Source organism: Chlorocebus sabaeus, chromosome 24 (genome assembly GCF_047675955.1).
Source record: "Chlorocebus sabaeus isolate Y175 chromosome 24, mChlSab1.0.hap1, whole genome shotgun sequence".
Classification (NCBI taxonomy): Eukaryota; Metazoa; Chordata; class Mammalia; order Primates; family Cercopithecidae; genus Chlorocebus; species Chlorocebus sabaeus.
This window is the reverse complement of record NC_132927.1, coordinates 5,868,725-5,886,060: the sequence shown is the minus strand read 5'-3', so window position 1 is coordinate 5,886,060 and position 17,336 is coordinate 5,868,725. Positions and strand designations below refer to the sequence as shown.

Genomic DNA, 17,336 nt, shown 5'->3' with positions numbered 1-17,336 from the left:
TTCGCGTGTATGCTAAAGTATTCTCTTTCTATTTCTCTTTAACTTAAAGGGAGGTTGTCTCCCAAAATCCAGACACAGTGAGTGGCTGTGAAATGAATTTTAGTTAACACACAGAAATATTTTAATAATGCACACATTTTCATTTGAACCATTTTTTATTGTCAAGTGACTTTTATCTCAGATAATTTTATGTTTGATTTTTTACACAAGTGACAATAAACAAACCACAAGTAAAGGCAACCTTTCTTCTGTGTTTTCTAGCTTAACTCATGAAGAGAGTTCATTTTGAACTGCTAAGTGGAATATACCTTGTTGGGAAATTATTTCAGTCCTGTTAAATGTTTAAAGACGTGCTGGCAGTTGGAGTTTCCACAATGTAATCTAAGCAATCATTTCCTGGGAAGGTTCCAAACTTGCTGAGTCATTAATTTAGCACACTAGGTTGAAAAACAAATTCAGTCTCTAGAAGAGCAGGATACATTGTCTCTCTGAGTAGGTGTTCAGTGCACAGAGTTCCAGCTTTGGCAGTAATTTAAAATGAAACACTTGATAAAAGAATGTTAAAGATGCTTTGTGAAACCACAAACTTAAAAAAAAATTGATCTCCATAATTTTTTTTATTTAATCTCTATTCCTGGCTTTAAAATACAACTTTCATCATTCTGTTCTCATATTATCTCCCATGCATGATATGTTAACTCTTACACTTCTAACACAAAAAATACCTTTATATTTGTCATTATATATAATTTGTCAAATCAAATCATTTATATGCATCTATCTCAATACCATATTTTACAGTGAGGTCAATTCTTACAAAAGTTCCACATCTGTAAGTTGATCCAAACTCCTCCGATTCATAGAACATATGGCTAATATAAAAATATAAAATTTTTAAAACTGCATTCTCTTATATGTGTTTCCCATAGTTATGGAAAACAAAATTTTAAATGTGCTCTTTAAGTTTTGAGCCATTTTTTCTCTGAACATATTAATGAAGCAGAATAAAACAGATGTTCCAAGGCATTTCAACGTTCCCTCCTCTTCTCGTTAAAAAAAAATCATTCTGCAGATTTTTCAGGTTCACCAACTACATGGGGTCAAATTGGAATAGAAACTAAGAGTGAAAATTAATTTAAACACCATGTAGTTAACCTAATAAACCCAGCGAAACCTTCAGTAGTGTTGATGGGTAGGGAAGAATTTTCATTTTATTGTAGTTAGCTTTAAAGAAAAGTGTTATTTAAAACTCTAAAGTACTGTGCACATTGTAATTACATATAAAAGTAAGGCAAGAAAATATAGTAAGTTAATGAAGAATTTGAATTTTATTTATGTATAATAAAGTTTTTATAACATATACACTTGGTATATGATGAAATCTCTTTACTTTGTATAATAATGCATTTCATACAAAAATTTCCAATTATTTCTGTCAGCATTATGATTCAAATTACTATCTAGTTTCCTGTTGAAATTATCTTAAAATCCAAAGATCAATGAGATTTTTTAAAAGTATCATTTCCTTTAAAACTATTAATTTCTGAATTTTTGCCTGCTCTGTAGCTTGATATATTAAACAAAAACATACTGTAATTATGCTTTATGGTGTACATGCCTTCACATAAAACTTCACATAATAATTGGAATTTTATATTTTTGCTCAAAATAACAACTGGTTATTAATTATTAATGACAAAATGTGTCATTGATTCTGAAAATCTTTAAGTCTTAGTCTGTGACCACATCATTAGAAATACTTTCGCCAGCTGGGCGCAGTGGCTCATGCCTGTAATCCCAGCAGTTTGGGAGGCTGAGGCGGGAGGATCATCTGAGGTCAGGAGTTGGAGACCAGCCTGACCAACATGGAGAAACCACGTCTCTACTAAAAATATAAAATTAGCTGGGCGTGGTGACACATGCCTATAATCCCAGCTACTCAGGAGGCTGAGGCAGGAGAATCATTTGAACCTGGGAGGCGGAGGCGGAGGCTGCAGTGAGCCAAGATTGCCCCATTGCACTCCAGCCTGGGAAACAAGAGCGAAACTCCATCTCAAAAAATAAAAATAAAAAAAGAAATATTTTTAAAGGGATGATGGCAGTATTACAGAAAGGGTGGTTCTTAAACATTTAGGTAAATATTGATAAATGTATATTACAGGGTACTGGCCTTATTCCATAGCCAGTTGGTTTTTTAAATAATCTGTTATATATCAACAAAGTCCTTGTTTTACATTTTTGATTGAAGGAAGGATAAAAACCCTATAAGTGCTTAGGAAATCATCAGATAATGACCCAGTTTTTCTTTTTGTTATCGCACTTTAGATTTGCCTCGTGTTAGGGAAAGCACATGCGAATGTGTGTGTATACACTCCCAGAAACATAGAATTGAATAATGAAAACAGAACTTCAGACAGCTTCTCCATGCTCCCTTTCCCAAGGTGTTTGTTATCTAGTAAAATTAAATGACTCAAACAGTCTCCTTCCAGCAGTAAATCAATTTCTACAAGATAAGTTACTATGCATGTCCCCTGTGTCAATATTGTAAAGCTTTACTTTTTCATTTAGAAATATGGGCCATATTGAAAATGATTACTTATATTTGGGACTATAAGAAAAGGTAATGATAAGTCTGATTGGATTGCTCTCTGATTTTGAAATTTAAAATGGCATGAATGGTATGAGGGCACTGTTTATTAATGCTATTAAAATCTTAATTTCTGACACTATAAATTACATATTCTGTGCCAAGGACACATGTGGCTGGCTGTGTAAATCTCATTATTGCCCCAATATGTGTGTAGTGTAGTCTCTGGGCTACAGAGTGACAGCTAATTTCTTTTGCCTAAACTTGGAATATTTTTAAATTTCTTACATGATCTTACCTTGAAGGTAATAAATGAAATAACCTCTCAAAAATAATTCTAGTTCTTATAGTTTATGGCAGCGTTTATGTTGGATGAAAAGAAAATACTCAGTTTACTAGATTCCCTCTTGCTTTTCTAATGAATTTGCACCATGGTATAGTAAATGTCAAACTGACTCTGTTAGCACAGCCTTCAATTAGGTATGTTAAATTAAGGAAAGTAACTGAACAGTGATTTGTTCAGCTTTTCATAGGATTTTCCAAATCTGATAACGTGTTAAATCTGCTAAGAAAGTGTGACATCAGGTTATCTTTTATTCTGAGTGTTAAAACTTTTCAACTATGGAAAAATATCATTTTCATTTTAGTCTATGCTTAAAACTGGCCCATTGGCTACAGTTACTAGAGGACACTGGAACAGGGACCTTACACTGTGGATTTAATTATTCTTTAATTCCATTGAAGGTATTTATTCAATATATTCATGATTCTGGTTTGGCAAACGTTTGGCTATTTTTATAATCTCCCTAGACTTCTCTGCAAGAGTTGAACCTTTCCAGAATAATTATGCTTTACAGTTTTTCTTTATGGAATTATACTTGTGAATGTAGCTGTAGGCCTAATATTCCTGTGTAGAACTTCATTTTAAGTTTCTTTTTACTGTAACTGTTGAATCTGAAAATAATAGTTTTCACTTTTGGTAATAGTATTTAACCTTTTGGTGCAGATAGGGATTGAAAGGGATAGAAATTTTTTGTAAATGTGATTTATTGCTTGTCTTATCAGTAATCATTTAAAATTAGAAATTAACCAAGTGTGGTGATAAAACAAGGGCTCTGGAGGCAAACAAATGTAGGTTCACATTTTGGCTGAGCTATTTACTAGCATTTGACCCCGAGGTATCTATTTAAACTTTATGAGCTTAGATGCCTCAACTGTAGATAATAAGGCCTATGTTTTAAGGCACCTAACACAGTTATTGCTATAGAGTAGGAACTTAGTAACTGACATATGTAAATGAGATATATAATTATAACAACGGTTCAAAAGCAATTTGGTTTATCTTATTCTGATGATTCTAAAATACATTTATTCTGATGGGATATATTTATTCTCAAATAGATCACAGGATATAAGAGGTACCGTGAAATTATCCAAAAAATTGAAAACACGGTTAACTTTAGTTAATTTAATTTTCAAAAATCTATATATGGAACTGATTAAATCCAAAATGATGGACAAGAGTGCACAGAGATATAATTATATCCAAAACATCCACTTTTATATTCCTTGTATAGTATATTAGTTCTGTTTTCAGTAATACAAATCTTTTATTGTATGGCTGAGGAAAAATGTAAAATCATGTTTATTTTTTTTCTTTAGGCAAACCAAAGGAACTGTAAGCCTGCCTTCCTTCCCTCCTTCCCTCCCTCCCTCCCTCCTTACCTGCCTCCCTCCTTCCTTCTTTCCTTCCTTTCTTCCTTCCTTCCTTCCTCTCTCTCTCTCTCTCTCTCTCTCTTTCTTTCTCTTTCTTTCTTTCTTTCCTTTCTTTCGAGTTTCACTCTTGTTGCCCAGGCTGGAGTGCAGTGGCACGATCTTGGCTCACTGCAACCTCCATCTCCCAGGTTCAAGCAATTCTCCTGCCTCAGCCTACTGAGTAGCTGGAATTACAGGCATGCACCACCACACTCAGCTAATTTTTTTATTTTTAGTAGAGATGGGGTTTCACCATGTTAGTCAGGCTGGTCTTGAATTCCTGACCCCAAACGATCCTCCCGCCTTGGCCTCCCAAAGTGCTGGGATTACAGCATTTTTTCGATGAAGTACCATGTAGGGCAAACAGGAGGCATTTACTTTTCATTTTCTGTCTTTCTTAAATGCTTGCATTTTGTAACCATGTGCATGTAATACTGTAGAAAATGTCAACGGTATATGTGCACTGTTTATTTACCTCCAACTTTGTATTTTTGTATTAGAACCACTTTTTTAAAGCAAAAACATATTTGAAAGACCTAGAAATCATGTTTAAATGTTCTGATCTCCAATTCTCTCTCTTTTTTTAAGATTATACAAGCAAAGTAACTCAAATAGAAATGGAGAAAGCAAGTAAATTATATTAATTAACAGAAATATAGTATTATTTCTTTCATATTATTAAACATCAAAGTACTAAATACAAGAGTAAACCGAGATCTTAAAATATGTAAATATATAAATCAAATAGCCTTTTGCAATCTTACTTCCTTTATTGTTTTCCAAAATGTAGCAAAAATCACCATCAGAGTCATTTATTGGTCGAGAGAAGAGGTCAAATTCTCAGTCATACATTGGACGACCAATTCAACTTGATAAGATTTTGATGTCTAAAGTTAAAGTGCCGCATACATTTGTCATCCACTCCTACACCCGGCCCACAGTATGCCAGTACTGCAAGAAGCTTCTGAAGGGGCTTTTCAGGCAGGGCTTGCAGTGCAAAGGTAAGGATGATTTTGTCACCTGTCGAACTTTGATCACCCTCATTCATCTGACATAAGTATTTTCTGGTTACCACTTCTCTTTCTGACAAATTCTCATTTTGTTTTGTTTGAAAATCGCTGGGATTAGATTGCAGATTCAACTGCCATAAACGTTGTGCACCAAAAGTACCAAACAACTGCCTTGGCGAAGTGACTATTAATGGAGGTAGGTAAAAGATCAGCTGTCATGTCTGTGCTTGTTCCCTATTAGAGAGTGTGGTGATGATGATTTTAGTTGGGGTTTTTGGGTTTGGTTCTGGTTTTGGTTCAGATATTTCAGACACAGTCCCAAAGTGAATTATGGCCAGTGTTTGTTCTACTTTACCATAGAAAAGCATCCATGGAGTTTTGATAACAGTCAAAGACCCTTTCATGATCTTTACGTGGTGAGCAGCTAGTATTGAAAACTTGGGTAGCCATACTTTATTTCACAGCTTTATTTTCTTATACTTTTATCCTAGTTTGCCCAGAAATGTGGATGTTGTTGGGCTGCCTACAAGTTGTAGCTCTCAGTCTCTTTTCCTCTGTCCTTCTCATTTCAGTCATCTTTAATAATAAAAGGAACTTTGTCAGCCAACAAAAAAATAGATATATTTTCTATATTTGGCAATATTCCTTCAAGAAAATTCTAACTGTATAAATTAACTTTGAAGGACTGCTAAGAAAAATGCCATATCTAAACAAAGAGCTTACATTTTCTTCCTAGGTAGCATGCTAATGGATCACTACCAAAATATTTGACTTAGAATCCCAGGTTAGCTTTTTCTGCAGATAGTGGTCGTCTTTGTACCTTTAGTCTGCTACCAGTTTTCCAATTCCTCTGGAAAGAAAAATGGCTATAAAAGACCACAGATACTTTTAGTTGAGTATTTTTGTTACTAAGAAGCTGATGAATGATGAACTAAGAAGAATGAATGAGTATCTTTGCTCTAGAACTTTCTTCTCTAGAAGAAATATATACTGTACCTAAAAGAAGAAGAAGGAAGAGCTCTCCAGGAAAACATTGTCACACTTGTTTCTGGCTTGGAGATTCATGAATTAGCTGCCAAAATTGAAAGCTTGGCGATCGTCCCACTTTCTGTGGCATGTGGTGTTGACTTTGTTCAGGCTCAGGGAATGTCAGTGTATACTGGATAACTATAACTAAGGGGAAGCAGAACAGTTTTTGATGTTGTTAATTACTTTGAAATGGTATTTTCTCATACATCCAGAAAAATCTGGTAAAGTGTGAATTTTCCAAGCTTGGCAGGCTAGAGTTTCTCATTAATCTATGTTTTAATTTTAAAATGAGTACTTTGCATTAGTAAGTGATTATAATTTTTAACCATTACCATCAACTGTATAATGACAGGGTTCAATATTACTTCAAATATCAAATGTCTTACTTAAAAGCTGTAGCTATGTGACCAATTTAATATATTGGAATTTGTGATTTTCAAAGTTACTCCAATAGTAAGAATCAGTGGCTTGAGTCTTCTTTCATGTGAAAGTTTCTGTCATCCTCTTACATACGTTTTTTCCCACCAGGGCTGTGTTTCTAAAATATGAGCAGCTTCCCAGTCACTGGGGCCTGGTATCACTTTGCCTTCTAGCATTTTACTTCTATCTCAGCCTTGGCTTCCTTCCAAGGCTTTTCATGACTTTTCATGTTTTCAGGCTTAGAAGAACGGAAAACGAGCATCTACCTATAAAATTACATATTCAACCTCTCATAAATTAAGATGCTTATAAACTGAAATAAAAAAGGAAATTGAAAATCATGGGTGGATCTGGAGGCCATTATCTTTAGCAAACTAACCTAGGAACAGAAAAGCAAATACCACATGTTCTTATAAGTGGGAGCTAAATAATGAGAACACATGGTCACATAGTGGGGAATAACACACACTGGGGCCCTTCAAGGTTGGAGTGTGGGAGGAGGGAGGATCAGGAAAAATAACTAATGGGTACCAGGCTTAATACCTGGGTGATGAAATAATCTGTACAACAAACCCCTATGACACAAGTTTACCTAGGTAATAAACCTGTACATGTACCCCTAAACTTAAAAGTTAAAAAAAAAAAGAAAATAATCTCTTCACAGAACTGCCTTTTTGGGGCTTCCAGTTGATTTGTTTTGGGATCACCTGACTGTTTCTTAAGCCCTGATTCCAAGATTCCAGGCTTATCTTCATGGGTCAAAATAATTTTCTAGATTTGCTTAGCCCTGGGGCAGAGTCTGATGTGGTCATGGAAGAAGGGAGTGATGACAATGATAGTGAAAGGAACAGTAGGCTCATGGATGACATGGAAGAAGCAATGGTCCAAGATGCAGAGATGGCAATGGCAGAGTGCCAGAATGACAGTGGTGAGATGCAAGATCCAGACCCAGACCACGAGGATGCCAACAGAACCATCAGGTGAGAGCAGCACTGCTAGCCTCAGCAAATGGGGGAACCCCAAGCAGTATTTTCTCTTTAAACCTCTTTGATATTTTAATAGATTATAGTAGAAATGTGAAGCACATGTTTAATTTCTTATGAATGAGCTGTGTGCTGTAGGTGAGAGCCTTTGAAGTTAGGAGGTCTGGGTTCCCTGGGAGAAGTGTGGTTTCCATCCTTTCCTAGCATCACCTCATTCATTGACCCATTTTCTTTTGCATGTGAGAGATGCTCATGCTTGCCATCCACAAGTTTATTACTAAGTTAATATTAATTTGAAGCTCATTGTGTAGAAACAACAAAGATCAAGATCAAACTCAGCAGACATCTATTTTATTAGCTGGGCCCTGTTACAAATATCATAGTCTCTGTATACTTCACTGTTCTTGATATTATTTCAGAAGTATGTTCAATTTTATATCTGTTATCTAATTTTTGCTTTTGGTTACTGGATGATCCCCACTTTTTATATCAGGAGTCAGCACAATGTGGCCACCAGGACAGATTGGACGGACTGCTGCCCAATTTGTAGTAAAGTTTTATTGGAACATAGCCATGCCCATTCATATTGTCTCTGGCTGCTTTTGCACTATATTGGTAAAGTTAGGTCTTTTGCAAAAACTAAAATATTTATTACCTGGCCCTTTACAGAAAATGTTTCCTAGTCTCTGATTTATATCATAAAGCCTATTGAAATTTTTGTGTCCATTTTACAAATGCCATGTTTATTGACAAACAGAAATTGTTCATGAGAGTAGAGCAATGAAATGATTTTTTTCCATTTAATGGCATAATGAACATTTTTAAAATAGTGGGAAATAATTGTCTTATGACCTGTCTTTTGAAGACATACACTTCTTTAGTGCCAAAGAGTTTGCATGGTGGGGGGTGGGGGAAGTGGGTGAAATAACATATATATTCATGTTGTGGGGAGGGGGACAAGGAGAGAGGGATGAAGAGAGAAAGAAACAGAGACTAGCAGATTCCAATTATTATGACATTATGCGAGAAACTAAAAATTCATGTTGAATAATGTAATCTCTAAATGATTGATAATGTACCTATAATAGGAAATAAATAAGCAAATAAGCTTTCATGTGTGAGTCTGAATAGTGTGGCCTCAGTAGACTAGGAAGTATTCTTCCTCAGGTTGACCTGAAAACTGAACACCATACAGTTCAACCCAAAAGATGAGGTGCTTATTACCCAGCCTTGGGTTTTTTTTTTTTTAGACGGTGTCTTGCTCTGTCGCCCAGGCTGGAGTGCAGTGGCGCAGTCTCGGCTAACTGCAACCTCTACCTCCCAAGTTCAAGCAATTCTCTGCCTCAGCCTCTGGAGTAGCTGGGATTACAGGCACCCGCCACCATGCCTGGCTGATGTTTTTGTACTTTTAGTAGAGACGGAGTTTCACCATCTTGGCCAGGCTGGTCTTGAACTCCTGACTTTGTGATCCACCCGTCTCGGCCTCCCAAAGTGCTGGGATTACAGATGTGAGCCACTGCGCCCGGCTGGGATTTTTTAAGGTGTACGAATAAAGTGCCTATCACTCTTCAGAGTAACCCACTTTCAGAACCATAGTGCCTGACAATACGCTTTACTAAAATTGAGATGTGAATTTTTGTAAAGTTTCACTTGGATTAGCTGACATAAGGTTTTATGCATGAAAATACATAAAATGTACCTGAAAACATTTTTCTCCTACAATATTTTGACTTCTCAAGTCCATCAACAAGCAACAATATCCCACTCATGAGAGTAGTGCAGTCTGTCAAACACACGAAGAGGAAAAGCAGCACAGTCATGAAAGAAGGATGGATGGTCCACTACACCAGCAAGGACACGCTGGTAAGATCCACAGGGAACAATGTTCTCTTGCCTTGCTAGCTTTAATTAGAGGAGTTGCTAATGTCCTGTGAGGGCTGTGAGATGCCTTCATTACTCAGAGTAAACCTCAGCACAGGCATGACACAGGATTAGGTAAGGTGCATTACAGTCTCAGGGTGTCAGATGTAGTTGAGCAAGCAATGGAGTTAGGAAAAAATGTGGAAAGCAATTTCAGGCAAACAAATTCGTTGACCTTGATTACCTGAGATGTCTACCTGCCATTTTATAGTACTTGTGGAAGCCACAGTATGTGCTTTCAGAATGTTCCACTGCAATTTAGAATTTTATAAGAAAGACTGCATTCTAGGCAGAGAATAAAATAGTGATAACTATCTTATACTTCCTAAGTCCTTAACTAAGTTTTCCCTGAAGAACCGACCCATTCAGGAACATTGGAAGCCTGTATCCTGAGTGTTCATGTCTCCAGATTTTCTTAATAGTTGATGAATGAAGTTGTGTATGTACATAAGAGAGAACAACTTGATTCACGTTTCAAAGTTAAATTGACAATTGACTGATTTATTTTACTGTATTGCTTTTCTCATCTCTTACCTAAGGATCACTACAGATAAGCAGACACCTATAATCTAATTGATCTATCTATAATTTCGATCATCTCTGTTAGAGAGAGAAGACTTACCTGATATTATAGGGCTCAATTGAATACCACCTAGTTCTTTTTATACATGGTGTAATATATTTAATATATTTGACTGGCCTGAAATTGGTTGTGGGGAAAAAGAGCAGAATAGAGCTTTGGGGTCTTTTATAAGATAAAAATACACACACAACCTAAAATCCTGAAAAATATACCTACAGTGAAGAAGGACCTGATCACCAAATCATAGTGGTTAGATTTCTAGTGAGCTGGAGAGAAGGTACAGTTGGTTGTTTGATGCATTCCCCTGACTTTAAGTTGATGTCATGGAGTCAAACTTACTGTCCAGCAAAATATTCTTTACTTCTACTCTAACATTCAGAATTTGCCCATTGCCAATGGAAGTGAGAATACCTGGTTCCATCAGCATGGCATTTCTTATGTCCTAAAATAATAATAATAAACATTGCATCTCCTAGTAAACCTTATTTTATTATAAACTATACATCTGCCTTTAGCCCTTCATGCAGTGAAATAAGCTTAAAAATGATGTTTTCTGTTTACTATGCACTTTCTAAATGCCAGGCTCTTATTGGGTGCTAATACTTCATCTTCTTTATTACTCACAACCCTGTAACGTAAATCCAGATACTTATCAGACATGTGGCTAAATAGCCTCCAGAGCCTGAAATTGAGCATGAGTCTGCCTTTTCCAAAGCCCATGCACTTTCCACTCTCAAATCTTATGTCCCCATTGGGGAAATCTATTTGTTTTATCAATTGTGGATATTTTTGAGGTTTTTTAAAAAGGATCTTGGATCTAACTTGTGTTTCAGCGGAAACGGCACTATTGGAGATTGGATAGCAAATGTATTACCCTCTTTCAAAATGACACAGGAAGCAGGTACTATAAGGTAAGAGGGGGCTCTTTCTTTGGAGTTTCATACCTCTTATTGCTTTTTCTTGGGAATGTAGAGTGTAAGAAATAGGAAATACATCCAACAAGCGTGACTATTTTTGTGCTTCCTCCAGGAGTTATTTTTTTTTTTTCTTTTCTACAGTCTACAAATTTCTTGGGATTCAGGTTGGGACCCCTTGATTCATATGTGAATTTTACATTTCCCCAAGGAGTGCTTCTGGTACCATGGGATGATGGGAGAGGGAGGGAGGCAAAGATTAATGAATATTTTAGCAAAGATGTCTGATTTAACTAGAAAATTAATGGTCACAGCAGATCAGCTCAAAGTAAACTCCTGATATCCACTGCATCTAGCACACTGCCAGGAGGGAAGAAACATTGTATGATTTCTCCATGCATGTCAGTATTCACAAAGAGCACTTTCCTCTAGAGAAAAAAATGGCAGTAATTTTTATTCTGTCCCTCTACATTAAGTAATACAGATATGGCATATTATATCACCCAGAAAAACACAACTCCAAAAAAAAAATCTTCATAGAGAAAAGGGTATGCCGGGCGCGGTGACTCGGGCGGATCATGAGGTCAGGAGATCGAGACCATCCTGGCTAACACGGTGAAACCCCGTCTCTACTAAAAAATACAAAAAATTAGTTGGGCGTGGTGGTGGGCGCCTGTAGTCCCAGCTACTCCGGAGGCTGAAGCAGGAGAATGGCGTGAACCCGGGAGGCGGAGCTTGCAGTGGGTTGAGATCACGCCACTACACTCCAGCCTAGGCAACAGAGCCAGACTCTGTCTCAAAAAAAAAAAAAAAAAAAAGAGAGAAAAGGGTAGATACGTGGTCCTTCAAAATGAATGCAGACTGTGGAATGGTTGATTTGATTCTCCATAGCCATTTTGCACAGCTGTCACAGAAAATGGAAACCTCACTAATTTTAAAATTAAAAGTTTGTTTTAAAAGTTATTATTTTTTAGTCCCTGCATACTTCCTGGAAGACACGGTAGTGATTAATTTTTTTTAATATGAATTGCCTTAAAAATGATGACTATTGGCCAGGTGCAGTGGCTCATGCCTGTAATCCCAGCACTTTGGGAGGCCGAGGCAGGTGGATCACTTGAGGTCAGGAGTTCTAGACCAGCCTGGCCAACATGATGAAACCTCGTCTTTACAGAAATACACAAATTAGCCAGGCGTGATGGGATGCACCTGTAATCTCAGCTACTCAGGAGGCTGAGGCAGGAGAATCACCTGAATCCAGGAGGCGGAGTTTGCAGTGAGCCAGGATTGCACCACTGCACTCCAGCTTGAGTAACAGAATAAGACTCCATCTCAAAAATAAATATAAATGAATAAATAAATAAATAAATGGCTGGGTGCAGTGGCTCACTCCTGTAATCCTAGGACTTTGGGAGACTGAGGCGGGTAGCGTGAGGTCAGGAATTCAAGACCAGCCTGGCCAACATGTTGAAACCCTATCTCTACTAAAAATATAAAAATTAGCCAGGTGTAGTGGCAGGCGCCTGAAATTCCAGCTACTTGGGAGGCTGAGGCAGAAGAACTACTTGAACCCGGGAGGTGGAGGTTGCAAAGAGCCGAGATCACGCCACTGCACTCCAGCTCAGATGACAGAGCAAGATTCTGTCTCAGAAAAAAAAAAGACCGTTTTAAAACCAGTGTCTAGTTGTCCTCACTTAAACTATTCACTTGGCTATGTTATTACATTAACATGTATTGAGTGCCTTAAAGAATAGGTTAAAATTTAAAAATAGCCATGTCTACCTAAATGCGTTTCAAAAGTGTTGTGATTCTACCTCACTGTTATAAAAGTTATCATTTATTTTCTAAGTCTTAGATTGTGGTGAAGATTCAAAATCATTATTCCTAACCATACTTACTCTTGCCACATGAACATAGCATAAAAAGTCACATTTTCTAGAAAAAGGAAATAAGGTTTCCCATAGTAAAGCTATTTTTAAAATTTTGCTTAGCAATATTCTGTGTTTTATAGTTTAAAACTATTTTATATAAATGGTCGTTATTTGTGATGTCATTTTTCACATGTTCTTGGCATGAACTTTCTTTGAAAGTTTACATACTTTTGGTAAACTACCTTTAGCACTTTTTTTCTTTCACAGGAAATTCCTTTATCTGAAATTTTATCTCTGGAACCAGCAAAAACTTCAGCTTTAATTCCTAATGGAGCCAATCCTCATTGTTTTGAAATCACTACGGCAAATGTAGTGTATTATGTGGGAGAAAATGTACTCAATCCTTCCAGCCCACCACCAAATAACAGTGTCCTCACCAGTGGCATTGGTGCAGATGTGGCCAGGATGTGGGAGATAGCCATCCAGCATGCCCTCATGCCCGTCATTCCCAAGGGCTCGTCCGTGGGTACAGGAACCAACTTGCACAGTGAGTCTGCCAGTTTTCTAACCAGCCCAAAGCTCATCATGTGCCTACCCATTGCTTAGTAAACATGTGCCCTGTCCTTCCTAAGAACAGAATGAAGAAAGACTCCTTGGGGATGATTTAGTTTATTGGAGAATGTACAGTCTCTAAATAAAAGCTGCTGCACATACTAAGATGTTTAGTTTGTTAAATTATCCTATTTTATTGTAGGTATTTTATATTAAAATTTAACAAATTCAGATAAACACCATGTATTAGGCAATTACAGACCTCTAGAGCTATTGGTTGTAAAAGAAGAAGCAATCTGGCCAGGCTCAGTGGCTCACACCTCTAACCCCAGGTGTGGGGCCAAGGTAGGTGGAGGACTTGAGCCCAGGAGTTCTAGTCCAGCCTGGGCAACATGAAGAAACCCTGTCTCTACAAAAAAATATAAAAATTAGCCAGACATGGTGGCATGCGCCTGTGTTCCCAGCTACTCTGGAGCCTGAGGCAGGAGAACTGCTTGAGCTCAGGAAGCACAGGTTACAGCGAGCCAAGATCAAGCCATTGTATTCCTGCCTGGGCAAAAAGGAGGAGAGGAAGGAGGGGGAGGGGGAGGAGGAGGAGAAATCTAGCCAGCTTCAGCTTGACATGGAATGTGAGAGAAGAAGAAGAAGATAGAAGGAGGAGATGGAGAGGAAGAGGAAGAAGAGGAAGAAGAAGAAAAGAAGAGGAGGAGGAGGAAGAAGAGAAGAAGAAAAGAAGAAGAAAGGAAGGAAGGAAGGAAGGAAAGAAAGAAGAAAGAGGAGGAAGAAATCTAGTCAACTTTAGCTTGACATGGAGTGCAAGCCTTGTTATTTGCAAATCTGAATTAATAAGTTTCCCTAAAGACACCTCACCTAGTATTCTGTGCAGGATATGGTAATTTGATGTGCAGAGTACGTGGTAATTGGTAATTCTTGATCATTTTATCCCAGGAAGAAATCTCTGTTCATTAATTGAATGAGATACATTTGCTAAAATGCAACCTAGATCCAATATTGAGGATAAATTTTAAAGAAGAAATTTTAGAGGAATATTTGAATAAAAAAGTCATTTGTTTTTAAATTTCATAATAGTTACTTATAATGAAACCTATGAATTAACCTCTGATTTTTTACATTATAGTGTTATCTGTTGATGTGTCATAATTTTTTAGTTTATCTCTACAATCAAAATACGTATTAATAGAATATATATGCCTATTTTGGTGCTAAGCACTTTACATGAGATCTCTATTTTAATTCCTAATCCAATTCCAACAGGTAGACTTTAACGATTGGCCTGTTTTACAACTGAGGAAATCAGTGTCTCTCGAGCGAGATTAAGTTGTCCGAGCTTGTACCAAAGCTGTGAAGTAGCAAAGCCAGTATTTGAATCCAAGTCCTGGCACCAAACCCTAAATTCACAGAATGTTATTTTTCAAAACCAAATATGGCGAATATGTAATTTTGAAAAGAAATACATATTCTAATGACATTTTCTTAGAAAACCCTAATTGCTGTGATTTATTTAAAACCACTTTTGCAGGATGATTTGTAAGCATGTATTTACTTGTGTTGCTATCACATCTCTTACTGACTTTTTGTGTGCATATTGTTTCACCTGCATTTCCAGGAGATATCTCTGTGAGTATTTCGGTATCAAATTGCCAGATTCAAGAAAATGTGGTAAGTATGTACCTACTAATATAAAACTTGGTAATGTGATTACTGGAAAATAAAAGCATCATAAAATAGGTTTTAAAATTCATTTTAATTTTTTAGTAAATTTTGAAAAGCAAAATAGAATTTGGATATTTTTCTGTGATATTTTAGAAACATTAAATGATATAGATTTGTTTAGTAATTTTTTTATAATCAATTCTGTAATATAGAGTCAAATATCTGTTTATCTCAGCTAGGCAATTATAATGTGATGCCTGATTTCTCACATATTTGCCCTTCTTGGTACTGGAATTTTAATGGTTGATATTACACAGTAAAATAAATACAGCAGCAGAATAAGACAAATTTCTTGATTTGCATGAGTAGCTTAAAAATGCCATTGTTCTCATTCCTTAGTTGCTACCTAGAAGTGCTGTATTATGACAAGGAGTTGCAAATGCTCTTATAGTCACTTGTACACATCAAGGAGACTTTAAGAAAGTTGCATAAATCAAATCTTATGGGTTCTCATTTTAGCACCCTAGTCACCTGTGCCACGTAACTCCATCCTTGCAGCTTAGTTTTTGAAAATTGTAGATCAGCCATATTATGAAATATTTTACAGTCTGTCAAATGTTTGCTTTATTTGTTATATTTTATCCCTAAGGCAAGTAGCCAAAAAGTAATAAGGCCTTCTACCTCCTCCTGTGACCCAGACCCTTTTCTCTATTTTACCTGCTGTACCTATGGCCAAAAGGATGCAGTTTACAGCTTATAGTTTATAAAAATTTGTTTAAAAAAATTAACTTCATGAAACTCTATTCATCCTTACTTTATCTTTGAAGCCTACATTAAAGTGGCATAAAGTAAACAGCCAAATACGAATTAGAGAGGACTAGGTAAACTTTATAGTGAAGGTTAGATAAATTCTTGTGCTGTCAATCATGAGATGGATTCCTAAAATAATTTCTTTTCTGCAGACTCCTATTGCCTTTGCTTAGCCAGGGACATTTTAGGAAATACAAGTTATTGTATAAGCCTCTTGGGAAATTCCTGATAGCTGTGGAGTTGTTCCACTCTCTTCAGCCACTGTTGTCTACTGAAAATTTTGGATCGGCCATTGAGTTATCAGAAAGCCTAAAGAACACTTCTCTTAACAGATGAAGTAGCTTGAAATCAGAATAATAGAATCGTATTAATATTACTTGTCTTGTCCCTAGACAGCCTTGAACTCATCCTGTGGATACTTTGAAGAATCACAGGATGGAGACAACTTGTAGTTATTTTCTAGGCGGAAGAACAAAGGAAAAAGATAAGGATTTGTAGGCCAAGGAGAGGGTAGGATTTGATATTAAAGGACTTCTTTTTTTATTATACATATTAACTTCTAGGGTACATGTGCAGAAGGACTTAAAAAAAATAAAGTCAAGTATAAGGGTAGAAGATAGGTGGAAAATCCGATAGGATGTAATAGGAATATATAAAGGAAAAAAGTATTACCTTGTGATTTCGTCAGCATGAAATCACAGACAATAAAGCATAGATTTAAAAGATGCTTTATTTAACAGTTATTATTTCAAAGAGAAAGCATTAGACTTTTGGAACTTGCTAGCTCCCGAAGTGATGAAATTGGACGAGTTTAGCTACTTCACAGATGAGAATTTCATATGGGTTGCCATCCTTCTGCAGCCTCTCCAGCTCACTCACAGTGATTCAGCCTCCTCTTCCGTCACTTTAGGTTCATCTGCATGTGGGTGACTAATAAGGGAGCAACCTTTTCATTCTAGTCATACGGGGAGAAGTGGTTGGAATCAGGATTCACACAGACATGTGTTTGGGAACCGTGATTATTTAATGACATTTCCAAATAGCCATCTCAACAGGCAAATATCTTTTTTAATACTTATAGTAAATCACATTGTATGGTTTTTAGTCATCTTTCTTTCTAATGAAACATATGTGTTAGCACATTAGAAAACCTCTGCCACTTAAGATCAGAACAGTTTTCATAACATTATGTTATTACATTAATTAAAGAGTGTGCTTTGAGGCCAGGCAT

The 17,336-nt window shown here is 36.6% G+C and overlaps 1 protein-coding gene across 4 annotated transcripts in view; it reads left to right on the top strand.

Moving 5' to 3' along the window:
- PRKD1 (protein kinase D1) overlaps positions 1-17,336 on the top strand; it is a 355,629-nt gene that overhangs the window by 289,572 nt on the left and 48,721 nt on the right. For all 4 annotated transcript variants that reach the window (XM_073010867.1, XM_073010866.1, XM_073010869.1 and 1 more), the window contains 7 exons: positions 5,133-5,343; positions 5,471-5,548; positions 7,577-7,781; positions 9,524-9,647; positions 11,121-11,198; positions 13,337-13,616; positions 15,249-15,301. In XM_073010867.1, the coding sequence (XP_072866968.1) occupies positions 5,133-5,343; positions 5,471-5,548; positions 7,577-7,781; positions 9,524-9,647; positions 11,121-11,198; positions 13,337-13,616; positions 15,249-15,301 (1,029 nt within the window). The remainder of the gene's footprint in view (positions 1-5,132; positions 5,344-5,470; positions 5,549-7,576; positions 7,782-9,523; positions 9,648-11,120; positions 11,199-13,336; positions 13,617-15,248; positions 15,302-17,336) is intronic.